Genomic DNA, 27,304 nt, shown 5'->3' with positions numbered 1-27,304 from the left:
CCACTGAATGGAAGATTTATTCGGAACCAAGCCCAGTTCTTTTACAAGGCAGCATCTCGCAGGTTAAAAGTGGAAAAACCTTTCAGGGCATTGGTTGGATGGCTGGACCGTTTTCTCAAGCGCAAGGAACTCCGTTATGTGAAAGTGTCTGGTGAACGTGCCTCTGCCGACGAGCTGGCTGCGAGAGACTACCCTGCGATATTTAGAGCGATTATTGAAGAGGGACAGTACACCAAGGACCAGGGGGCGGATTCTGAAAGCTCAGAAATCCTCGCAAATCCACCATCTTTGGGCGTAAGAGCAACTTTTCGCTTAAGTGCATATTCTGGAGCCCTAGAAAACGAGCGCAAACCCTATGCAGCGTTGTCAATTCTCCTCATAGAGTTGCGCCATGTGAGGGGCAGCCCTAAGTACATCGTAAGCCTTATAACTCTCCTATTTTTACAAATATTGTAGCTCAAACATCCCCCAAATCCTCAGAATTAAATCATGCATCAATTAATCCTTAAGTGCACACAACTGTTGCCATTTTTCAAAAAATAATAAGTACAAGTGGCAGCAGACCGTCGTAGACGATGCCAGAATACTATAACGGAGCAAGTACTACTTCAACATAAGTGGTAAAACTAGCAATGTCGGCCAATATTGCCTTTACTGCAAACAAATTATAGCCTATTGATATAATGTTCACAAAAATTCGATTAAACAAGCCAGTGTTAAGAAGAAACTCATCTAAAATTGGTGATAGCCTACATGACACAATGTCGAAAAAATAATGAATCAGCGCACTTATTTCTTCCTCTGAGAAGTTCAGTGCCCTCCTGTACATAATATTTTGGTGGTTTTCCAATGCTTCAGTACCGTCTTGGAAATTACGACTGGCGGTGTGGAAACATCGTCTCCTACCACTATGACGTCATACTCCGGTGTACTGTGATTGGTTACTCAGGTTTAAATAGAGAAACCTTCCGCTCCTTGATTGGCCAACACTTGCGCTGGTGCAACGTGGTGTTGGTCTTAAGATTGTCGTACAACACTCTCCAGGGGGCGGATTCTGAAAGCTCAGAAATCCTCACAAATCCACCATCTTTGGGCGTAAGAGCAACTTTTCACTTAAGTGCATATTCTGGAGCCCTAGAAAACGAGCGCAAACCCAATGCGGCGGTCAATTCTCCTCGTAGAGTTGCGCCATGTGAGGGGCAGCCCTAAGTACATCGTAAGCCTTATAACTCTCCTATTTTTACAAATATTGTAGCTCAAACATCCCCCAAATCCTCAGAATTAAATCATGCATCAATTAATCCTTAAGTGCATACAACTGTTGCGATTTTTCAAAAAATAATAAGTACAGGTGACAGCAGACCGTCGTAGACGATGCCAGAATACTAAAACGGAGCAAGTACTACTTCAACATAAGTGGTAAAACTAGCAATGTCGGCCAATATTGCCTTTACTGCAAACATATTATAGCCTATTGATATAATGTTCACAAAAATTCAATTAAACATGCCAGTGTTAAGAAGAAACTCATCTAAAATTGGTGATAGCCTACATGACACAATGTCGAAAAAATAATGAATCAGCGCACTTATTTCTTCCTCTGAGAAGTTCACTGCCCTCCTGTACATAATATTTTGGTGGTTTTCCACTGCTTCAGTACTGTCTTGGAAATTATGACTGGCGGTGTGGAAACATCGTCTGCTACCACTATGACGTCATACTCCGGTGTACTGTGATTGGTTACTCAGGTTTAAATAGAGACCTTCCGCTCCTTGATTGGCCAACACTTGCGCTGGCGCAACGTGGTGTTGGTCTTAAGATTGTCGTACAACACTCTCCAGAATACCACTTGTCAAAACCTCGTATGCACATCGCAAAAGTTCTCGCAGATTTTCTCGTAACCCAGACACCTTTCAGAATCCGCTACCAGAAGTGTAAGATGACGGTAATGTTCGCTGTAAACCTTTCTGGGAGCCACATCTCCATAAGCACCGTGCTTTCAGAGTAAATGCAGATAAGAGTAAATTGATGGTCACCAAGACAGAAGGCGACTCTCAGTTTGCGGCTACGGTGAATGGAGAGAGACTTGAATCTGTGAATGTTTGAGTACCTGGGTGCAATGGTTTAAGAGAGGTAAATGTGCAAATAAAGTGAAAAGTAGAAGGGCACAGGGAAGAGAAGTGGCAGGTGCTATGAAAACCTTGACAAGAAGCAGAGATCTGAGTGTGGCAGCTGCAAAAAGCACACATGAAGGAGTTTTAGTGCCTGCTATAACGTGGGTGTGAGGTCATGGTGTGCTATGAAAATGTTATGTATGAAAGTTTGAGATGGGATTGTTGAGGAATGTGTGAAGTGAGGAAAGTGGCTAGGATAATGAATACTGTACTGTGATCCGTGAAAGGTGCAGAGTAAGGAAGCCACACCAGAGCTGAAAAGAGTTTTCAGATGGTATGGTCATTTGAGAGAACAGGTAAGAATAACAGTGAAAATGGTATACCTGAGTGAGTTTGAAGGGGGAAGAGGTGTGGCAGCCAAGAAGGTACATACTATATGGTAAATAAGCTACTGAGGCTAGGAATCTGGAAAGATATTAAGCAGGCTGAATGAATTTTGTGTTGAGGAGTATATGACCAGAGTTTGACACCCTTTTTCAACTGAAGTCATTGGACTGACTGTCAGGTAGGATAGTGTGAAGCTATATGCAAATTTTTTAGGGGAGAACGAATGAGAGTGTGGCCCATTTAACTGGTCAATCTTTGTTTACCTCATTCTACCAGGTTCTTTCTGGCTCTCTGGACCCTACCTCAGTCCATCCAAATATGGGACAGAAGGTCTGGATGATGATATTTAAAATACAGTACTTGTACTAAGTCCTCTGTCTGGGATGCACAGGGAAAAACAAACAAGGTTTTGGTTCATAATCAACAGATTAAAATCACATTTTTAATCTGACTTCAAATCAATTCATCAGCAATTCAATGAAACCATTTCAAATGATTACAGTACCTGTAATTAACCCCTGCTGTGATCTCCCAACTTAGAGCTTCACATTAACCAATATTTATGACTTGGAAGGGGCAGGTACTGTAGATCATAAAATGTGTCTATGTGGAACATGGTATGGATTTATATACTGGGAAACAGAAATAATTTGATATTTTAGATATTAGGAGAATAAGAGATTGAGGGTGGTTGGAAAAAAGGTAGATCATGAAGATTACTGTAACGGCAGGTGGAACATAGCTAGATCATAAAAGGCTCTTCCTAAAGGTCAACCCTATAATGACAAAAACCACATGCTAAAGAATTATACTTTATTTTAGAAATAATGCAGTATACACATGGCAGAGATTCTCTGGAGAAAATATGAAATAAAACACGAAAAATTACAAAACTGAGACTTTCAACTATAAAGATAAAACGTGTGAAATGAACATGGGCGATTATAGTAATAATGAAGCAGGTGAAATCAAAGTTTGTCCATCTGACACAGGTAAAAAATAACTAAATCAGGATTTCAGAACACATTAAAAAGCTTACGACAAAAATGATCAAGTGACATTCAGGAGGAGACACCAGATGAGCCAAATCCTCCCTCACCCCGTTCTGTGTCCGTCAACTCCTGTACAGAAAACAATTATGAATGTTTGGAATTAGAAGGTGATCATTTAAAAAAATATATACTTACTGGTATTTAATGAGAATTATCTGCTGTGTCAACAGCAGTGTGGGAAGAAAAAAAAAAAAAAAAAAAAAAAAAAAAAAAAAAAAAAAAAGGAAATTATACAAAACCAAAACAGATACCAATACCAGTACACTAAACATCAAACATATGATAACCAGAAGGAAACCATTTACCAATCAATTTAGCTTTTGCCAAGTGCCAGATCCTACCTTTATTCCTTCTGCTGCTATGGGAATTTATGTATTTCATTCAGAGTAACACCAAGCAGTAAAATATATCAATCATGGATGACCAGTCAAATCACTCATTTTATTTATTTATTTATTTTTGTGTCCAACTCTGGGCATAGGCTTCACAGCCTGTTCCCGAGGCCCAGTAATCCTACTACATACCATACACATCCACATGTCACCACTTTGGCACTAACACCCACCATCCATAATGAATACATTGTAAGGGCTGTCTCATGCAGGACTGGTGTATTGGTATTAAGCAGGGGTATTTATAAGACATGTCAGTGGGTCTTCTGGTAGATCAGTAAAGTCAGCTTCATGAGCTTCAACTCCTTAAACTGTTCCCTGGCCCAACTGGGATTCAAACCTGGACCAATTAGGACTGCAAGCCACCTCTCTACCCATTCAGCCACTGCCTCCCCCACAAATGTAGCCATATGAATGGTAAATAGGCCTTTATTAAATCTGAAATCAATATACAGTAATCCTAAACTTAATTACAGTGCCAGTAATAAATGGGGTAGCAGCATCCAGATACAGGAAAGCACACACCCAGAACTGTCATCACTACCGAGTGAACTACGCCATACACTCATCCACCCATCACTCAAGCATCAGAGGTTAGTTTCACTCAACAGGCATATGGCTTTCATCAACACAGAGTAGGCCAGCATAGTCATAAACATCTGCCTCAACAGTCTGCACCAAACTATATGCACATTATGCATCACACCCTTTACTTCAAAATTATGTGGGAAAAATGGTGTCAAAACACACAGCTTCAAGGGCTGAGGGGTGCAAATGCCCTCCTGTCCTTAGTTTTATCACATTTGTTCTCATGCTGTCCATATGAAAGTGGAGGCCGATAAAAGGTACTGGCACCATTCCACCCCTGGATCTCATCTGTTTTATATTTCTACCCGGAACCATACCAAATATATTCTTCAACATCCTATGAGTACTGTCATTTGTACTAAATGCTCTGAACTCTCTGCCTCAAATTTGTTGAATTCAATTTGGCACCATTCAAAAACCTTTCTAATAACTTTACTTCTACCTCCTTCCCTCCTCTTTTCTGTTCTGATTGTTTTGTAGCTGTTTCTTTGAATGATAAAGGCCCTACCATCACACAGGGACACACCCACAGAACAAGCAACAGTGTATGTCCAATTTTGCTGCCACAGGAGTGTTGTGGACAGCCGCACTCATCCTGCCACCAAAACCATTCGTGACCATCCAAACTTCCCATCGCTGCCTTCCACAGTCACCTTCTCTAGAGAGTTTACCCTGGCTGAAGCTGTCTGGTGTGCATTGTATGCTGATATATATATATATATATATATATATATATATTATTTAATGGTCTGGGAAATGTTTCATACATACATCACATACAGATACAGTATTGATAATGGAATGTCATTTGATGCTTTTGTTTATAAAAGAGGCCCCACATGTGAAAGCAGCATAGAAGGCAGCAGCAGCTGCTTCCTCATTATTTTCACATCCATAATAATTCAGGCAGTTCTGTCAGTAGTTTGTTGTGAACTTCTCATCTCCTTTGTATCCTGGTAACGACTGTCCAGCATAAGCTGTCTACAAAGGACAAGGTCCACTGACCTTTACTGTGGCCAGTACACGAAACACCATGTGACAATCAACACTGGGGTGGGGGGTAAGTTTGATATAAAAGTAGGTAGGTGCAGTACTATAAATGAAACACCATGTGACAATCAACACTTCTGGACTCCCAGGCTGTGCTGCTACTGGTTTCTATTCTACAAACAGATTGCCCATGAGATACTGTGTGCACTCAAGGCAGAACTCTTTACCTAGATGTTCTCATCTAATTCCACTCTAGAGAATTCCAGTGCTATCCCTCAATCTGCTTTTTGGACTTCCTCATCTATCTATATATCTATATACCTGGGCTGCTTCCCCCAAGGAAACGGAGGTAGCCAAGACAGGACGACACACTCCCAATTTACTCATCCGCTCAAACACATTCATTTGTATCTTAGCCTCAAAGGGGAGAAGGGACAGATCCTCACCGCACCACACCACACGAGGGTAAACTGCGCAGTGCAATCAGTGACATCTGCAGCAGGGCCCGACAGCAGAGCTGGTTTACCCCTGCCACATCATAATGGACCCATCCCCTTACTCGCACCTGACCTGATCAGCTGATCAGACAGAATGTGGGAGAATATCCCCTCATGGCTGCATCATCATTTATCTATTCATAATTTCTCTCAGTTCATTTGTATCACGCACAGCCACTCTTCCTTATTCAACAGACATTCCTTTCGCATCCAACGCTCTCTTCACATTGTCCATCCAACCTATTTGTGGTCATCCTCTCAGCCTTACACCTCTCACATCAGATCCAGTTATCTTTTTCACCAATCGCTCATTATCCATTCTCTCCATATGCCCAAACCATTGCAACACCCTCTGCTCAACTCGATCAGCCATCTCCCGCACAACTCCAGTTCTCCTTTGCACTACATCATTTCTCACTCAATCCATATGCGTCACTCCACACACTCTCCTCAGACGCCTCATCTCATTACATTCAAACTTTTCCGCTCTGCTACACCCATATTCCATATTTCAGCCCCATATAATGCTGTCGGTACCACAACACCCTCAAACAGCCTTCTCTTTACATCTATTCTAGGCGAAGGCCATCTAAACACTTTTTTCATTCCTCCCAGCACCTTTCCTACTTCATTCATTCTAAACTTCACTTCTGCATCTATTCTTCCATCCACAGCAACATGTGACCCTAAATACTTAAAACACTCTACCTCCTCAAGCAGCTCACCATTCAAAATTATATTCATCCTCCTACCATCTGCCAACCTCGTACACTTGATCACTTTACCCTTATTCTCGTTTACTTTCAATTTCTCCTTTCACACACCCTTCCAAACTCCTCTGCCAACTGTGTCTCCTCTAAATCAGCCACCAGTGCAGTATCATCTGCAAACAGCAGCTGCTTCAGATTCCACTGATATACTTTCTATCTTCAATGGCCTCTATATATAAGGCAAAGGACTTGATGGGGTCCTGTTGTTCTTAAGAACTGTGCTGACACCCTGCCTAGGTAAAGTATTTCAGCTTTGCCTGTCAATCAGGGCTGTTGATTTTTTTTTATTTGTCAGATTTTTTCTATTTTTTAAATAATGAATATATATGAATATACACCTTTGTATTCTCTAAACATTAGTTTAAAATACATGTTGTAGTATTCTTGCATCATATTACATCATCTTATCTAACCTGGTTACAACATGTATGAACCTGTCCTAGGACTGACTCTGCAGCCACCCTGCCACTGGCCAGTGTTGCATCATCACTCTCTCTAACCTGATCACATTATGTTTAGGACATGTCCTGCCTGAGACTGTGTGTAGTACCTTGGCTCTTAACCACTCAGTAATAGCCCAATTGTCAGACAGAGATGTCATTGACAAAAAGACTTTTTTTTTTTTTTTTTTTTTTTTTTTTTTTTTTTTTTCTACAGAATGGGGGAAGGAAAAACAAATGAATAAAAAAAAAATAATCCATGCACCAGATTACTGGTGTACTCTGTTCATATCTGTAACAGTTAGACTTGAACAGCTGTGGGTTGAAATTTGGAGGGAAACAACTCTGGGGAAGCGAGTTCCAAAGAGATGCAGTTCGGGGAATGAAAGAATTCTGATAGGCAGATGGGAAACGTGGAAGGTGTGTGTAGGATATTTCCAGAAGAAACATGTGCAGCATGTGATGTGGTGTATGGAAGGAAGAGAAGACGGAGGGGGGTGAAAGGAACAGCGTGGTGGACTGAAGAGGTGAGACAGGCTGTGGCACAAAAGAAGAAAGCATACAATGAATGGATGAGAAATAGGGGCGTGGAAGAAGTTGAGAGGCGGAAGAGAGAGTTATATGTAGAAAGAAAGAGAGAGGTGAAAAGATTAGTAAGAGAGAGTAAGAAGAGAGTAGATGAGGAATTTGGAAGGAATTTGAGTGTAAAGTTGAGGGACTGTAAGAAAATGTTCTGGAAAGGGGTGAAAAGAGTAAGACAGGGTGGAAGTGAAGTTAGCAGGGGAGTGAAAGATAAAAATGGCAGATTACTAGTGGAGAAGGGAGAAAAAGTGAGCAGATGGAGAGAACACTTTAAGGAATTGTTGAACATAGAGGATGGAAGTAATGTGAGTATAAGTGGCTGGGGAATGGCTGGGAGAAGGAGGGAGGTGAGAAGGCAGGAAGAAATCAGTAGGATAGAAGTTGTGGAAGCAATGAAGAAAGTTAAATTGGGGGAAAGCCCCAGGAATTGATGGAGTCTGTGGTGAAATGCTGAAGCATGGGGGAGAGATAGTAGTAGAATGGATGTGGAAGATGTGCAGATTGGCCTGGGAGGAAGGTAGAGTCCCGGAGGATTGGAAGTCAGGTATAATTATTCCCTTGTACAAAGGAAAAGGGGAAAAAGAAGTGTGTGGTAATCACAGGGGCATTTGTCTTAGTATAATAGGAAAAGTGTATGGTAGGATACTTACTGACAGAGTCAGAGAAAGAACAGAGAAATTAGTTGGAGAACAGGGAGGCTTTAGGAAGGGAAGGGGTTGTGTAGATCAGATATTCATTCTTAGATCTTTAGTGGAAAAGTTTCTAGAGATGGGAAAGAAGTTGTATGCGGCTTTCATGGATTTGGAGAAAGCATATGACAGGGTGGATAGACAAGGATTGTGGAAAGTGTTAAGAATATATGGAGTAGATGGGAAGTTGTTGAATGTTCTGAAGAGTATGTACGATGGTGCGAAGGCTGCAGTGCGTGTGGATGGTGAAAAAAGTGAATTTTTCTCTTTGAAAGTTGGTTTGAAACAGGGATGTGTCATGTCTCCATGGTTGTTCAATCTGTACATGGATGGGGTAATAAAAGAGGTACAAGGTAGGGTAGTGGATGTTGGAGTGGCCCTGGTGAGAGAGGATAGTGTTTGGAAACTGCCTATACTATTGTTTGCAGATGATACTGTGTTGCTGAGTGAAGATGAAGGGGAGCTGCAAGGCTTGGTGGATGAGTTTGGGAGAGTGTGTAAGAAACGGAATCTAAAGGTTAATGTAGGGAAAAGTAAATTGATGGTCTTTGAGAGGGGTGAAGTCAGTGAATGTACAGCGAGGTTGGATGGTGAGGAATTGGAAAATGTGAGTATGTTTAAGTACTTGGGTAGTGTGACGAGTAAGGATGGAGGTTTGGAGGGTGAAGTGCTTGAAGGGGTACAGCAGGGAAGAAAGGTTGCTGGTTCTTTGAAAGCAGTGAAGTGAGCATGGAAGTGAAAAAGTTACTACATGACAGTATTGTGATACCAACTCAAACGTATGGAAGTGAAGCTTGGACGTTGTTGGAGGGACACAAGTCAAGAGTGAGAGCAGTGGAAATGAGTTATTTAAGAGGAGCCTGAGGAGTCACATGGAGAGACAGGCTGATGAATGGGGATATAAAGGAGCGTTGTGGTGTGGATGTGATAGGAAGCATTATGAGGAACACACTGAGGTGGTCTGGCCATGTGGAGAGGATGGAGGGTGAAAGACTGATGAAGAGATGTGGAGAGGATGGAGGGTGAAAGACTGACAAAGAGAGTGTATGTGAGTGAAGTGGATGGGGGAAGAGGGAGGGGGAGGCCGAGGATGAGATGGAGGGATGGGGTAGGTATATGAGAGAGGGGGGTGTGAGTTGGGAGAAGGGCAGTGAAATGGTGGGGGACAGGGCGACTTGGAGGCGATTTGTTTGTGGCCACCCCAAACGGGACTGAGGCGTCTGGCAATAGATAGATAGATAGATAGAAGTTCTGCAATATGGCTCAGTGACATTCCAGTCAGACTTAATGTATCTGGTAGAAAAAGTGATCCAGTTTGGCAGTATTTTGAAAGAATTCCCTCAAAATCTGGGAAAGGATGGAGAGCTAAATTAAAACAGTGAAAACTTGAGTCTAGTAGCAAGACTGAAATTGCACACACAGAAATGTCAGCAGCTTCAAATGGAAGTATCAGAGGAGGATGTGAATGATCCAGGTATGTAAATATGCTTGCTAAGTTAATATGGTAATTCTCTGAAAACTTCAATCACTAAATGCCAGTTTTGAAATATACTGCAGTTGGTGATACTTGTAATTCATGCATATACCTTTTTTATTGTATGTATGTACAATATCATCCCTCTAGGTCACTGGTTCTCAACCAATAGGCTATAGCCCACTGGCAGGCCATTGGATGATTCAGTGGTGGACCGCATTATCTTGTTAGACCTGATATTCCAGAAATGTTCAAGTAGAAAAACAGGGAAACAAAGTGCATGGTATTTTTAACAAGCAAAAGAATTATGATTTATATGAGGGTCATGACAGCACCTATAAATTTTTGTAGCACTATAACTTTAAGTGTCTTTTTCTCAGATTTGGGTTTGGCACTGGCAGCAGTGCACCAAGAGAATTTGAGAGTTCCAGAAATAGGCTATGCCCTCCCCCCAAAAGATCACTGCTCTAGTTGAATTAGTTTCAGTGCAAATAAAACTTTTTCAATCCCCGTGAAAAAAAGAAGACGACAAGAATTATTTGCCACTTGAAAATTTTTTGCTGGTAGTGGGGAGGAGGGGGGGGGGCGGAGGAATTGGAAACATATCCATCTATGTATCTATCTATCTATAATATATTCTTGTGCTCATAGAAAGTCTGCTATCAATTCCCCCCCCCCCCAAAAAAAAAAAAATCTGCACCTACTGCATCAGCTTCTACATCACTGAATCCAAACGTGTCACGAAGAAATGTTGCAACTCCACCATTACAAAGATCACTCTCCGACTTTGTTTTTGTAACAAGTACCATGTGTACAGCATCAACTCTGGACACATTTGTTATAAAGACAACTTCTTATGAAAAAGCAAACCTTGAAGAAGAAGCTGCTAAAATGGTCTTTGTAATCAGCTCTCCATTTAGACTGGTAGAACATCCTCAGTTTTGTAAAATGGTTGGGAAGTTGCTGCCAGGTTACACTCCTCCAACAAGAACAGAAACTGCAGAGAAGTACCTACCCATGATTTATGAAAAAGACTATGCAAAATGTGCCAAAGAGCTTATCAATGAAACTGTCTCTCTCTCATTAGATGGATGGTCTAACATTTACAACGAGCCAATTATGTGTGTTACCGTGACAACTTCATATGGCCATATATATCTAGTGGATACGAGAGACATAAATGGCCAACCTCATACAGCTGAATATCTTGATGACCTCACAAAACCATCAATTCAGAAGTGTAAAGATCTTGGCTGCCAGGTTGGTGGTGTTGTGACAGATAATGCACCGATGTCAACAAGATGAGAAAACAATTAGATCAAGCAAATGAACTGAAGCTGCTAACCTATGGCTGCACTGCACATATTATAAAAGAACATGTGGTTTATGTTGTAAAATACTTTCGAAACAATCACTATGCCTAAGAAAGATACTGACAGAAAGGCAGTCAACATCTTGTTATGCCTCAGGACGCTATATGGAACACAATGTGTAACTGCCTGAAGATATATATATATATAAAGAACTGGCCAGCTCTCATGAAAATTTGTGAAGTTGATAGGGAAAAGATTGATATCAAGGTCTAAGACAAGGTGTCCAACCTTTCACTAAAGCGGTCAGCAGGAGACCTACTTGCAGGACTAGAGCCAATAGCTGTGGCTCTAGAGAAAGTACAGAGTGATAAAAGTACAACTGATGAGGCACAGGACATTTGGAAAGGATTATTCACATCTTTCACTAATGTCAAAGATGCAATGAATGCAGTGAAAAAGAGATATAATCAAGTAATAACACAAGCTCATCTTCTCTCAACCTGATTCATCCTTCTCTTCAAGGAAAAGCACTGAGTAAAGAAGTAAATACCGCAATGGAATATGCCAGTGAAAAATTTCCCTAACTTGTTCCAACCATTATGAAATTTCAAGCAAAATCCCCACCTTTCCGTGCATTTTAATCCAATGATTCTGTGACCAAGACTATGTCAGCTACTGAATGGTGGAAGTTGCATTTATGTGTATTGGACAGTGATGTCATTTCAGCAGTGCAGCAACTACTATCTGCAGTTGCTTCATCATCAGGCACTGAACGAGTTTTTTCAAGCTATGGACTTGTACATTCAAAATTGAGGAACTGCCTTGAAACACAAAAAGCAGCAAAACTTTTGTTTTTGTTTAACCATGAACACACACACTGCTGATAAGTCTGATAATGATAATGAGGATCAGGATGCATAAAATAACCAAAAAGATATGTGTATCATTAGAGGAATTAAGAAACTTTGATTTTGTAAAAGATTTTTACTTTTAATTTCTAACACATCAATCATTCTGTTCTATTAACCCTTACACCGCGGGCTTGTTTTGCTTTGACTTGGGGCTCCCGTGGGTATATTCGCGCTCTGACAGACTCTAAAAATATTTGCCAAAAATCAGTTATTAGTCCTAGAATAATAAAATCACATATACTTATGGCACATACCTCCAGCTTTCTCCTTGGGTGTTTGTTGAGCCTTCGTCGAGTACCGTAGGACTTGTGGAAACCTCTGAAGTTGGGTAACGAAGTCTTCACTTTACACTTCCCGACAAGTCGTAATATGATTACCACAGCCTGATATTATCACTAGAAACACTAATCTATGATTCTCAAATAGTTTGGAACCCATACTCCCCCAAAAAAACACTGTGAAAGCAATGAAAATTACGAGGGCGTATGACCATCCCACTTCCGATCGTTCGCCGCTAGTGTTGTCTATTATTCATAAAAACACTCACAATTTATATTTCTATCTATCTATCTATTGCCAGACGCCTCAATCCCGTTTGGGGTGGCCACAAACAAATCGCCTCCAAGTCGCCCTGTCCCCCGCCATTTCACTGCCCTGCTCCCAACTCACACCCCCCTCTCTCATATACCTCTCCACCCCATCCCTCCATCTCATCCTCGGCCTCCCCCTCCCTCTTCCCCCCTCCACCTCACTCACATACACTCTTTTCGTCAGTCTTTCGCCCTCCATCCTCTCCACATGGCCAAACCACCTCAGTGTGTTCCTCATAACGCTTCCTATCACATCCACATCCACACCACAACGCTCCTTTATATCCTCATTCGTCAGCCTGTCTCTCCACGTGACTCCACAGGCTCCTCTTAAATAACTCATTTCCACTGCTCTCACTCTTGACTTGTGTCCTTCCAACAATGTCCAAGCTTCACTTCCGTACGTTAGAGTTGGTATCACAATACTGTCATGTAGTAACTTTTTCACTTCCATGCTCACTTCCCTGTTTCTTATCACTGCTTTCAAGGAACCAGCAACCTTTCTTCCCTGCTGTACCCTTTCAAGCACTTCACCCTCCAAACCTCCATCCTTACTCATCACACTACCCAAATACTTAAACGTACTCACATTTTCCAATTCCTCACCATCTAACCTCGCTGTACATTCACTAACTTCACCTCTCTCAAAGACCATCACTTTACTCTTCCCTACATTCACCTTTAGGTTCCGTTTCTTACACACTCTCTCAAACTCATCCACCAAGCCTTGCAGCTCCCCTTCGTCTTCACTCAACAACACAGTATCATCTGCAAACAACAGTACAGGGAGTTTCCAAACACTATCCTCTCTCACCAGGGCCACTCCAACATCCACTACCCTACCTTGTACCTCTTTTATTACTGTTACTATATAACACTTATATATATCTACAGTCTTTATCCATAAGTTTTCTTCAGTAATAGTAGTTTATTGTCACTGCAGGCATTCAATTTCTTTCAGTAAAATATGCAGCATTCACTTTCTCGTCCTGTATACTAGCATTAAGAGCGAGTGTCACTATCACCTTCACTCTCATAACTCATAGTATTCATACATGCTAGAGTGAAACTTTCACTTTCATTACTCCTAGGGTATATACTCGTATTCTTATAATACTATTCATTTACATTTCTATTTACGTTCTCTATTTTATTTACGTTATTTACATTTCTATTTTATTTACACTGTTATGCACTGTCACCTGAAGTAACTTATAAAACTATTTTCCACTGTTCACGTATATTTACATTCATTACTTTCACTTGCTGTTTACACATTATTTACAATTCCACTTGCACTGTTTTACTCAATAGAAAGATCGTAGTCACTCTTTTATCAATTGTCAGCCCTCTACCTCTTTCCACAAGAGGTTTAGTAGGGGGTAAAGGTCACAGGGCCCTTTGTGTGGGGGTGAAAAGTGGCTGAAGTTAGCAGGAGCGAACAGACGTACCTTCACACTGGGAGATGACAGTGAACTGATAGGGGTGGGCCAGGGTGGCCTACCTAGGGAAATGCATTACTGCCAACGTCAGCCTCTTGACAGCTGCTAATATATAGCAGCGAAATGATTGGCAGGAAATCTAGACAATACATTATAAATTAGGTAGTTCCAGGTGAATGTAAATATCACTTAGGCTTCTCCCTTCCCTCCTTATATGTATATTTATTAGGAAAATAGATTATACGGCATATTTCAAGGGGAAATAAACAGCGAAAATTAGCGAACGAGTGCACGTGAGGTGTCAGGTGATAATTAGCCAATTCCAGGTGTATGGCAATATCACTTACCTTATTTCTTTTTTGTATATATTATTTGGTATAAGAATAGGACATAGGACTTATTTCAAAGGATGAAATCAGTGGAAAATTCCAGGGAAGATTTACTTAGCGTAGAATACAGTGTGGTGGCCTGCAATAATTAGGTAGTTCCAGGTGAATGTAAATATCACTTAGGCTTCTCCCTTCCTTTCTTATATATATTTTTATTACGAAAATAAATTATACAGCATATTTCAAGGGGAAATAAACAGCAAAAATTAGCGAACAAGTGCACGTGAGGTGTTGTCAGGTGATAATTAGCCAATTCTAGGTGTATGGCACTCTCACTTACCTTATTTCTTTCTTGTATATATTATTTGGTATAAGAATAGGGCATAGGGCTTATTTCAATGGATGAAATCAGTGAAAAATTCCAGGGAAGATTTACTTAGCGTAGCACGGCCGGGCAGGCGAGAGGATAGGGTAATGGAGGGGGGGTAGGGAGGGGAGTCAAGAACGGGGAGAAATGGCTAAATTGTCAACAATGGATGGGAGTACAGATGAGATTAGGAGTGCTGACTAGTGTTGGACATTGGCAGTACTGATAGATGATACAAGCCACCACTTGAAAGCTCGGGTGAATTCAAAATAACACAGAATCACAAAGGTAACGTCCCGCGGTATGATCCCTTGCTCCCAAGCATCACAAAAGGGACGCCCCGTGGTTCAGGGGTTAAAGAAAATTATGCCTTTTTTTTTTTTTTTATGCGAGGAAGAAGGAACCAAAGGCCAAGCCCGCAATAACAGTTCCCTCCAAGAGAAAAACAAAATACAATAGAGAGCCAAATTCAAGATCCTACCATTTCGAGATGCCTGGACACACTGCGTTTGAAAGACTGGAGATCATAGGCAGCAGGAAATACAGACAGAGGGAGACAGTTCCAGAGTTGACCTGTTGCATAGATGAAGGACTGGGAGTAACGGTTAACTCTTGCATTAGAGAGTTGGACAGAAAAGGGATGAGAGTCTGATGCTAGACGGGTGCTATGCACCCGTCGTAGAGGTGGAGGAATGCATGCAGACAGTTCAGAGGAGCAGTGACCATTAAAGTAACGATAGAAAAGAGATAAAGATGCAACAGTGCGACGAAGAGGCAGAGGTTGAAGGGAGTCAGTAAGAGGAGAGTTAATGAGTCAAAAAGCTTTTGACTCCACCCTACTGAGAAGGGCTGTATGTGGGGAGCCTCCCCACACATGAGAGTTGTACTCCACACAGGGGCGGATAAAACCCCTGTATAGAGTCAACAATTGTGCAGGGGTAAAGAAAGAGCGGAGTCGGCTTAGCACACCCGATCTCTTGGAAGCAGATTTTACAAGAGATGTAATATGATCTTTCCAAGATAAGTCCCGAGTAAATGAAACCCCAAGCATGTTCAAGGATGGTGCAGGATTAAGCTAAATATTATTAAACATTAGTGGGTATACCTGTGGAAGATTTTGTCGGGTTGATAGGTGTAAGAACTGAGTCTTAGATGCATTAAAAACAACCAGATTATTTTTACCCCACTCACAGATACGAGCCAAGTCAGACATTAGGTGTGCCATAGCCTCATCCCTTGTTTGCTGAAGTAACTGCTGAGATGGGCGTTGCAGGAACTGAATGGAAAGGTGAAGGGTGGAGTCATCAGCGCATGAGTGGATAGGGTTAGATGTACTGTACAGCTTAGAGGGTCATTGATGAATAAAAGGAAGAGAGTTGGTGATAGGACAGAGCCCTGAGGAACACCACTATTGAATGATCTAGGAGAAGAAAGATGGCTGTCTACAACAGCTGCTATAGAATGACCAGAAAGGAAGCTAGCAATGAAGGCACAGATAGAAGGATAGAAACCATAAGAGGGCAGTTTGGAAATTACAGATTTATGCCAGACTCGATCGAAAGCCTTTGAGATGTCTAGTGCAATGGCAAATCTTTCGCCAAAGTCCCGAAAGGAGGATGACCAGGAGTCTGAAAGGTAGGTGAGAAGATCGCCAGTGGAGCGTCGCTGATGGAACCCGTACTGACAATCAGAAAGAAGGTTGTGATAGGAAAGATGCCTTAAAATTTTTCTATTGAGAATTGACTCGAAAACTTTTGAAATACAGGACGTTAAAGCAATTGGACGATAGTTGGAGGGTTGGGAGTGGTCACCCTTCTTTGGGACTAGCTGAATGAGAGCAAACTTCTAGCAAGAAGGAAAGGTACAAGTTGACAGACAAGGCGAAAGAGTTTGCCCAGGCAGGGTGTAAGCACAGAAGCACAGTTCTTGAGAACAGGAGGGACTCCATCAGGCCCATATGCCTTGTTAGTATTGAGGCCAGTGATGGCAGAAAATACATCAGCTGAAGAAATTTTAATGTCAGCCATGAGGAAGTCAGAGGGGGGAAGTGATGGACGAACAGCACCGGAATCGTCTAAGGTGGAATTGAAGGAGAAAGTCTGTGCGAAGAGATCTGCTTTATCAGTAGAAGAAATAGCTACAGAACCAACAGAGTAGAAAAGAGGAGGGAAGGATGATGAGGTAAAGTTGTTAGAAAGGTTTTTGGCAAGTAGGATGTTTTTAATTTGCTTATATGATTTAAGTGCAGGCTAGAATTATTTTCTTGTTTAAATCAGCACCTGGGGAAAATATCCATCTATCTATCTATAGCCCGACACCCTAATCCCGCAAAGGGTGGCCGCAGACAAAACGCCTCCAAGTTGCTCTGTCACCCACCATTTGACTACCCTCCCCCCAACTCACCCCCCCCCCTCCCTCATATACCTCTCAACTCCCTCCCTCCACCTCATCCTCGATCTATCCCTCCCTCTACCTTGCCAACATACACCCTCTTAGTCAGTCTTTCATTCTCCATTCTCTCCACATGTCCAAACCACCTCAGTGTATTTCTCATAATCTTCTCAACCACATCCGCATCCACCCCACAATGTTCCTTCACTTCTTCATTCGTCAACCTGTCCCTCCACATGCTCCTCTCAAGTAACTCATTTCCACTGCTCTCACTCTTGACTTGTTCCCCTCTTGCAAGGTCCATGCCTCGCTTCCATACGTCAGGGTCGTTTCGTTTCGTTTTTAAAAGCTCCAACATGCTTGCATGCGTCGGCCTTGGTCACCTAATGGTGGCTCTCCATGCTGCACGATCCATTGCAGCCTCCCTGTTCAGTCCCCTAACCCTGAGGTCACACTTAATGACCTCGTCCCATGTCTTTCTCAGTCTACCCCACGTAACCCCACCCCCAATATTAACACTTCTCACCTTCCTCACCCAATTATCATCCCCCATCCTCTCCACATGTCCAAACCATCTCAATCTACCTCTCCTCATCACAACACCAATACACTCCAGTCCCATCCTACCTCTCAACTCTTCCATCTTGAACCCAGCCCACCCAGACCTTGGACGCAGGGACGCACTACACATCCACCTAATCATTGTCATTTCTGTACGTCTGAGCCAACGAATATCTTCCTCTTACACTGCCCAGGTCTCACTACCATACAGCATTACACTCCTAACATATGCTGCATACAAAGACCCCTTAGCATGTAGGGAGAGTCCTCTCAAATGTCAGGAGAGGCAAGAGGGTAGGGATCGCAATACTATCGTGCAGTGACTTCTTGACTTCTATACTCACCTCCCTATTTCTCATCACTGCTTTCAGTGAACCAACAACCTTCCTTCCCTGCTGTACCCTTTCACACACTTCATCCCCCAAAGTTCCATCCTTTCTCATCACACTACCCAAGTACTTGAATGCACTCACATTCTCCATATCCTCACCATCCAACCTCACTGTATATTCTGTGACTTCATTCCTCTCAAACACCATAACTTTACTTTTGTTTACATTAACTTTCAGCTTCCTCCCCCTACACATTGTCCCAAATTCATTCACCAAACCTTGCAACTCCCATTCATCTTCACTCAACAATACTGTATCAAAAGCAAACAGCAACACCAGAATCTTCCAAATCTCACCCTCATTCATTAGAGCCACCCCCACATCCACTGCCCTACCTTGCACCTCCTTTACAACCCCATCCATGCATATATTAAACAGCCATGGAGACATTACACAACCCTGTTTCAGTCCCACATTGAGATCAAAGAACTCACTCAGCTCACCATCCACTTGCACCATAGCCCTAGCTCCTTCGTACATACTCTTCACAGCACTCAACAATTTCCCCTCCACTCCAAAAATTCTTAATAACTTCCCCATACCTTGCCTATCTATTCTGTCATAAGCTTTCTCCAAGTCCATGAAGGCAGCATACACTTTCTTTCCCTTCTCTAGATATTTCTCCACTAAACATCTTAGAACAAATATCTGATCTACACACCCTCTTCCCTTCCTAAATCCCCCTTGTTCTTCTCCAACTAGCTCCTCTGTCATATCCCTAACCCTATCAATGAGTATTCTACCATATATTTTACCAGTCACAGTAAGAAGGTAAATACCCCTATGGTTATCACATGCTTCTCTCTCCCCTTTTCCTTTGTATAAAGGAACAATTATACCTGATTTCCAGTCCTCTGGAACCCTTCCCTCTTCCCAAGCCAATCTACACAACTTCCATATCCACTCCACAACAATCTCACCCCCATACCTCAGCATTTCACCACACACTCCATCAATTCCTGGGGTCTTTCCCAACTTGGTCTTCTTCACTGCTTCCACTACTTCCACCCTACTGATCTCTTCCTCCCTCCTCTCATCTCTCCTTCTCCCAGCCAATTCCCAACCACTTATACCCACACTGCTCTCACTCTCCACATTCAACAAATCCTCAAAGTGCTCCTTCCATCTCCTCAATTTCTCTCTCTTCTCCACCAACAATATATTATTCCTATCTTTCACTCCCCTACTATTTCCCCTTTCACACTGCCTTACTTTCTTTACTTCCTTCCAAAACAATTTCTTACTGTCCCTCCATTTCACACTCAGATTCCTCCCAAACTCTTCAACCACTTTCTTCTTACTCTCCTTCACCAGTCTCTTCACCTCCCTTCTCCTGCTCACATATACCTCTCTCTTCTCTCTCTCATCTTCTCCCTTACCTCTACTCGCTAACCATTCACTATATGCCTTCTTCTTTTGTTCCACAGCTCGTTTCACCTCATCATTCCACCATGCTGTTCCTTGCACACCCTTGCAGCTCCTCCTCACTCCACAAACCGCCTCACACGCTGCGCCTCTCTCTTCCATGAATATCTTACATACGTCTACCACCCCTTCCATCTGCTCTAGCTCATACCTTCCCAATCTTTCTTCCACTATGCTCTTATACTCTGCCATTTTCTCACTATCTTGCAAATTCTCCACTCTTCTCACAGGAGCTGTGTCCTCCTGTCTTTCCCTTCGTCTCCTCAACCATTTTCTTTGCAGCTTTACCTTGGCCATCACTAAGTGATGGTCCGAGACTCCATTCCCCCATCTTCACAATCTTGCATCCAATACTTGTCTTCTCATTCGCTCATCCACACACACGTAGTCTATCATTGCCTTTCGTTCAACAAGTTCACCATCCATCCTCCTCATTACTCTCCATGTATACTGGTGGATCATCTTATGCCGAAAGTAGGTGTTGGTTATTGCCAACCCCTTACCAGCACAGATGTCCACCAAAGCACTACCATTCCCATCTACTTCAGCTGGCACACCCTATTGACCAACCACTCCATCCACTTGTACATTCCCAACTTTGCCATTCATGTCTCCAATCAAAAGCACTCTCTCACTCCTCTCAAATTTATCCATACATGCTTCTACTCTCACCCAAAACACATCTTTCACTCTAGCCACTCGGTCCTCTTTCAGAGCATACACACAGACAATCGTCCATGCTTGTATACCTACTTTCATCCTCACCCATACAATCCTTGCACCCACTGTTCCATACTCTCTTATATTCTCCTTCCACTTCTTGCTTATCATCAGACATACTCCCTCTCTTGCCCTCTCATTCTCATTAAATAGCTTAGAATATAAGTTCAGTCCATTATGAAAAAAAAGTTATTGGACTTCCTGTGTTTATTTTAATTTAATTTTATTATTATTATTATTATTTTTGTGAAGAATAGAATGTTGAACTTTTTGTATCATGTAAAAGAAAATTCTGAAGGAAATGCTTCCGTATGTTGTATTTTGCTCAGAAATTATAAATCATGCTAAGATGATGTGTTTCCTTTGTTTATTTTTCCCTTCCATATTGTTGTCCTGTAAAAATAAAAATCTTCATTTAAATCAATGATTATTTTTAAAAAATCAGTTTCCTTCTTGTTGCAAGTTTGCTCTCACTCAGCCTGTCCCAAAGAAGGGCAACCATTTCCAGCTCTCTAGCTATCGCTCAGCTGTTTTAATATCTTGTATTTCTAAGGTATTTTAATCTACCTTTAAAAAAAGCTCTGAAGCACCTTTCCTATCATAACCTTTCTGACTATCAGCATGGGTTCCACCAGGGACACTCCACTGATGATGATCTCACCTTCCTTCCTCACTGTTTAGTCATCCTCCTTTCAGGACTTTGGCGAAAGTTTTGCCATTGAACTTAACATTTCAAAGGGTTCTGACAGAGTCTGGCACACATTTTTAATTTACAAACTGCCCTCTTATGGTTTTTATCCTTCTATCTGTGCCTTCAACAAATAATTTCTTTTCTGGTCATTCTATAGCTGCTACAAGTGCTTGTGGGCCCTTCGGGCCCTCTCACACTTGCTCCTGCAGAGGGCTTTCGAGCTACACGCTTGCTTTCTCGTGCTTCTCACTCGTTTCCCCGCGCTTTGTGCGCGTGTTGCGATCATTTCAGGTCATCCGAGTCATGTTTATGTGCTGTTCTAGTCTAACTTTGTCACTATTGCCCATCAAGCCAACATGGAAGGGCCCATGATGATCCGTTTAAGTGCTGTTCTAGTCTAACGCCATCACTTGGATTTTTTGCAGCTAACCAATTGATCATGTTATTTGCAGCTTCGGGAATGGAACCCAAGTTGTCCGCACGCAAGTCCCAGATATTAACCACTTGGCCACGGCAACCGACCAGGCGCCGGGAGCAGCGTTTTTTTGGTCAAAATTTGATCGCTCATCAAATACAGTAAAAGTTTTTAAATCATGATGGGACCAGGTTTTTTCACATCAGTGAATTTTTTGCAATTTTTGTGCCAATTTTGGTGCGATTTGAATGTGTAGTTTCGGCTGCCCAAAATACACACACATACGGAAATAAAGCCATCAAAAACTCTACGGTGAATGCAACCCTAGTTTCACGTACTAATGCTGGGAGTGGCGTTTTTTGGTCAAACTTTGATCGCTCATTAAATATAGTAAAAGTTTTTCAATCGTGATGGGACCAAGTTTTTTCACATCAGCGAATTTTTTGCGATTTTTTGCCAATTTTGCTGCAATTTGTATTTGTAGTTTCGGCTGCCCAAAATACACACACATGCCTACCGCTATAGTATATTAGACTGTAGAATGCCACTCTTTCTACTTGAGCTATCAATAGTGGTGTTCCATAAAGCTCTGGCCTGTCACTAACTCTTTCTTCTCTTCTTCAATAATTTTCTGAGCTGCACATATAAAGATGATTTGCCAGTATCAAGCAATTTACAGAATTCGTTGCATGGATAAAAGCTGTGGTATTTTAGAACATATCCTGACTGTACCTTGATGATAATGACTAAACTTTGCACTAACCATATCATTTTTTTTTTTTTTTTTTTAAGTACCTTATTCCAGCTATCTCCAAATGACTTTCTTCAGCTTAGGAGAGACTATGAACTGGAGGGGTTAGATATAATCACCAGCACCTGCACTAATAATGGTCTTTCCTAAGCTGAATCAAATTAACCGGTGGTAGCAAAACAATCATGCATCACCAGACTGAAAGGTTAATAATTCCCTTTCCCACAGTGTTTATTTCACAACCTTTGCAACATATGAACTCACCTCTGCCTCCTCCAACTCAGGGTAAACAATCCTCTCGCAGATGAGCTGAGCCACCCTGTCGCCACGCTTTATGCTGAACTCTGTCTTGGCATGATTGAACAATACCACTGCAACATTACCTCTGTAGTCTCGGTCGATAACTCCCGCTGCAAGGTGGAGACTTATTTCGGTATAGGAAACACGACATGAACAAAACGAAGGAACATAAAGAGGTGTGTGTGTGTGTGTGTGTGTGTGTGTGTGTGTGTGTGTGTGTGTGTGTGAGAGAGAGAGAGAGAGAGAGAGAGATTAAGACATTCCTCATTACCTTACAGCTTTATTCATACAACTGGCACTGCACACTGGGGTAAACGGGCAAAATCAGCTTTGAGATTAGCAATGGCACTGCAATAGGCAAGTTTACTGTAATCCATCCATCCATCATCCAATCCTACGTTGCCCCATAAGGCAACGTATACAGTATAAGTAAATAAAAAATAACGTGATATGGGAGTGGGTTTAGTTACTAATTTGATAAACTTGATTATATATGAGTCTGTTGTTTCAGATGACTGGTTGAAGGCTTGGCTGTATTTATTATGAGGAAAATGGTGATCCCCTGGAAGGAGGAAACTAGAGACGTATAAAGTTTTTTGGACCAGATAATGAAGGTAATGGAGAGGGTCCTGCAAGGCATGATCAAGGAAAGTTAATAAGGATGAGATGCAGTTTGGGTTTATGCCAGGCAAAGGGGCCACTGATGCAATATTCACCGGCTAGCAGTTTCTATGAAAAATATGTAGGAAGGAGGAGACAGGTGTACAGTCAACTTGCTTTATACATGACAATTTGGGCAGTAAAAGACCTCATTCTATACACATTTTGTGCTTTACAAATAACAAACCTTATGGGCAAAATTCTATTTGATGGGGTGGCTGTCTCAAAAGTCACACCTTTGGCACTTAGTTTGTCATTTTGCCTATGTATTATGGGACATAACACACACGTACACAATAAGTATAACCCACACAATTGCCCCTCACCTTAAAATCTATGGAGGAAAGGCTTAGTTGACTCGAAGAAATAGGGTTCTGAGGCAGGGTGATGCAGTTAAAAGGTCCCAACCCCAGCACCCTCCACGCTAGGGTTGGGCCAATGAATTGGCAATTGGCCACTTTGCCGATTAATCAGTAATTAGAGTTTTGACCGATTAATCGCGGCCGATTAGTTAAAGAAGATTATTAATCTATTATACTAACCTGCATAAGTATCAATGTCAGCATACAAGTATAGTGATGTTACCAAAACTCTGATACCCTCCCCACAGTATTCATTTCAAGCAAGTTCCTATACAAATGTATATTAGTTACCGAGTTCACAAGAACAAGAAAAATGGCAAATTCTAGCAAATTACAACCAGAATGCACAGAACAAAATGTTGCAACAAAGCAAACCTACACTACAGAAGAGTGGCAAATGACTAACTATTTGCTCTCCATACAAGCAATGGCAGTTGGGCAGTAAACAAAGTCGAAAATAACATTAGGGTGATATCTTTAACTTTGTGCTACCAATAATTTCATGAAGATTAATCACATTTAAAATTTCTTCATGACTGGCCAATTAATCGGTATTGGTTGATTACTGACTACTGATTAATCAGTAATCGGCAAAATTGCTTATCGACCCAACCTAACACGTTGCCCAACTCCACCACACCACCATCACCACGCTCCACATCGGTTATGAACCCCTCAAACTCCAAGGCAGACACAACAGATGCAGCATCCTCATTGTCCTCGGCTGATGTTGACTGCACTGGATCCTCTTCTTGTGGTAGAATGAATACGGTGGTGATCAGGGTTTTATGCCTTCGGTTCACTTCCTTGGCATTCCCGTCTCAGTAGTAACAGAGGCTATTTTCTATGGCATCCAGAACCTCTCGAGTTCTCACTTTACAATTTTCATCCACTGTCACTTGCTCTTTAAACCTGTCAAAAACTGCCAGGATTTTGCTTACACTTCAGACTGGTAGATCTTCATTATCCATGGTCATGGCTTGTGATGGTGATAAAGTTCAAGGCCTGCGTCACTTCCTCACGCATTCTACAGCGGTAGGTCGTGCTCTGCGGCATGACACCAGATTCGGCTCACTTCGCTGCCCCAATTTCAGGTTTTCAAAACAACTCGCACATTACCAATTATTTAATTTTTTCACTCCATCACTGCATTCTAGGCATTTCACACAGGCTAGTAGAAAATCGCATATTAAGCTAATGACCTGTACTTTGATTCTGATGATTTAGAGAAGGCTTTTGAAAGAGTTCCTAGGGAAGTGGTGAAGTGAGCAACAAGAAAGCCTGGGAACAAGGAGTGGCTGGCAAGAGTAGTTATGGCAATGCATGAGGGTGCTCATACCCAGGTAAGAGTGAACACAGGTTTGAGCAATGAGCTTTCTCTGAATGGTGAAAGTTGGTATGAATCAGAGATTAGTTGCAAGCCTCTGATTGTTTATCATGGTGCTTGAAGCACTCTCACATGACTTCAGAACTAGACTCTTGGGATGTGTTGCAGGTTGATGACTTGGTGTTGGCAGAGAATGAAGGGGTGGCAGAGGAATATTTACGAAGTGGAGAGATGGAATGCGGTACAAGGGTCTGAGAGTAAAAGCATATAAAATAAAAGTGACGATATCCATTGCTGGTGGTGATACTGTCAAAGCAGAGGAAGTGTGGTCATGTGCAGTTTGCCTCAAGAGGGTGGGAAGTAACTCCATCTTGTGGTGTGTTTGTGATAGGTGGGTGCATAAGAGATGTAGTTGTATTAGAGGTAGATTGCAAAATAATGCGGTGTGTGTGTGTGTGTGTGTGTGTGTGTGTGTGTGTGTGTGTGTGTGTGTGTGTGTGTGTGTGTGTGTGTGTGTGTGTGTGTGTGTGTGTGTGTGTGTGTGTGTGTGTGTGTGTGTGTGTGTGTGTGTGTGTGTGTGTGTGTGTGTGTGTGTGTGTGTGTGTGTGTGTGTGCGTGCGTGCGTGCGTGCGTGCGTGCGTGCGTGCGTGTGTGTGTGCGTGCGTGCGTGCGTGCGTGCGTGCGTGCGTGTGTGTGTGTGCGTGCGTGCGTGCGTGCGTGTGTGTTTTACCTAATTGTCATATGCAGGAAATGAGCTATGCTCATGGGGTGTGTGGAATGCAGGGGAAAGCATGGAAAGACAAGAGAGGTGGGAAAAGGACTGACCTTGGTGGAGAGTCTCCTGGGTGTGTGGAGGAGTTTTTGTTATTTGAGGGACGTGATATGTGCTGAAGGTGGGGCTAGAGCTAGAGTAAGGAGTGGCTGGAAGAAGCTCAGGGAGCTGTTGCCTCTCCTGACTGAGATGGCTCTCCCTCCATGCTAAGGGATCCTTGTACAGTACATAACATGTGTCAGTGTACGGTAATGCTCAATGGTAGTGAGACCTGGGCAGTAAAGGAGGAGGATTTATAGACTCAAATGTACTGAGATGATAATTGGTTGGACGTGTAGTGCATCCCTGAATGACAAGCCAGGGGAGGTTAAGGTTACAAATATGGAGGTGAGAGGATGGACAGGATTTGAATGTATGTGTTGTGAAGAGAAGGGGTAGATTGATCTGGTCTGAGCATGTGGAGAGAACAGAAGATGACAAATGGGTGTGGAGGGTAAGGTGTGAGTGATAAGGGTTGGGTTGCGAGAGACAGACCAAAAGATCTTGGACGAGGTCATACAGTGCGACCTCAGGGATACAGAACTGAAAAGGGAGGCTACTAGAAATCAAGCAGTGTGGAGAGCTGCCATTATGTGACCAAGGCAAGAAGGATGTTGGAGCCTTTATAAATGAATGAATGAACTAAGTGGATCGTATTGTTTATAAAGGCTCCAAGATGCTCACATGCATTGGCCTCAGTCACCTGATGCTGGCTCTCCATGCTGCTCGATCTCTGACTAGCCAATCCCTTATCCCTGAAGTCACATTCTATGGTCTCATCCCAGGTCTTTTTTGGTATGCCTCTAGCAAACCCTGTCTCTGACATTCAAACATTTCACTTTCCGGAACGAATTTTCATACTCTATCCTCTCAACGTGCCTTAACCATTTCAATCTACTCCTTCCCCTTCCCCTCCCAGCACTTACATTCAAGGATATATTACACATCTATCTTATTGTCGTAATTTTTGTACATCTAAGGCATTGAATATCTTCCTCCTTTACTGCCTTGGTCATGCTACCATACAGCATTACACTCCTAATACATGCTGCATACCAAGATTCCTTAGCATGGAGGGAGAGCCCTCTCAGTGTTGGGTGAGGCAATAGTGCCCTGAATTTACTCCAACCACTCCTTACTCTAGTCACAGAGCTACCTCCAACCTCAATTCAACACATAACACGTCCCCCCGAAAACAAAACTTCTCCACACACTCAACAGACTCTCCAGCAAGATCACTCCTTTCACACCTGACAAGATCTTCATGCTGTCCCCAACAAACTGCACACATGAAATCAGCATTATTTCACAGCCAAACTTTAATACCACTACATCTATGCACCCACTTGTCACAGACACTGCACAAGATGGAGTTACTGCCCAAATCCATAAACTAAACTGCACATGGCCACACACCCTCTGCTTTGACAGCACTGCCACCAACCATAGATACTGACACTTTTTTTTTTTTTCCCCCACATTTATTCTCAACCTTTGTGCCCCATTCTGTCTCTCCACTTCCTAAATCTTGCCTCTGCCTCCCTTTCATTCTCTGCTGGCAACACCAAGTC

The 27,304-nt window shown here is 42.3% G+C and overlaps 1 protein-coding gene across 1 annotated transcript in view; it reads right to left on the bottom strand.

The window, feature by feature from the left end:
- Positions 1 to 3,351: 3,351 nt before the first annotated feature.
- The window catches only part of dUTPase (Deoxyuridine triphosphatase), a 32,125-nt gene continuing 8,172 nt past the window's right edge, over positions 3,352 to 27,304 (bottom strand). The window contains exons 3-4 of the mRNA XM_080274436.1: positions 22,538 to 22,683; positions 3,352 to 3,622 (exon numbers count right to left, since the gene is read on the bottom strand). Coding sequence (XP_080130562.1) covers positions 3,563 to 3,622; positions 22,538 to 22,683 — 206 coding nt within the window. The 3' untranslated portion in view covers positions 3,352 to 3,562. The remainder of the gene's footprint in view (positions 3,623 to 22,537; positions 22,684 to 27,304) is intronic.

Source organism: Coenobita brevimanus, chromosome 57, assembly GCF_032717465.1.
Source record: "Coenobita brevimanus isolate Jiangsu-jjx chromosome 57, ASM3271746v2, whole genome shotgun sequence".
Taxonomy (NCBI): domain Eukaryota; kingdom Metazoa; phylum Arthropoda; class Malacostraca; order Decapoda; family Coenobitidae; genus Coenobita; species Coenobita brevimanus.
This window is presented reverse-complemented; position numbering and strand designations above follow the sequence as displayed.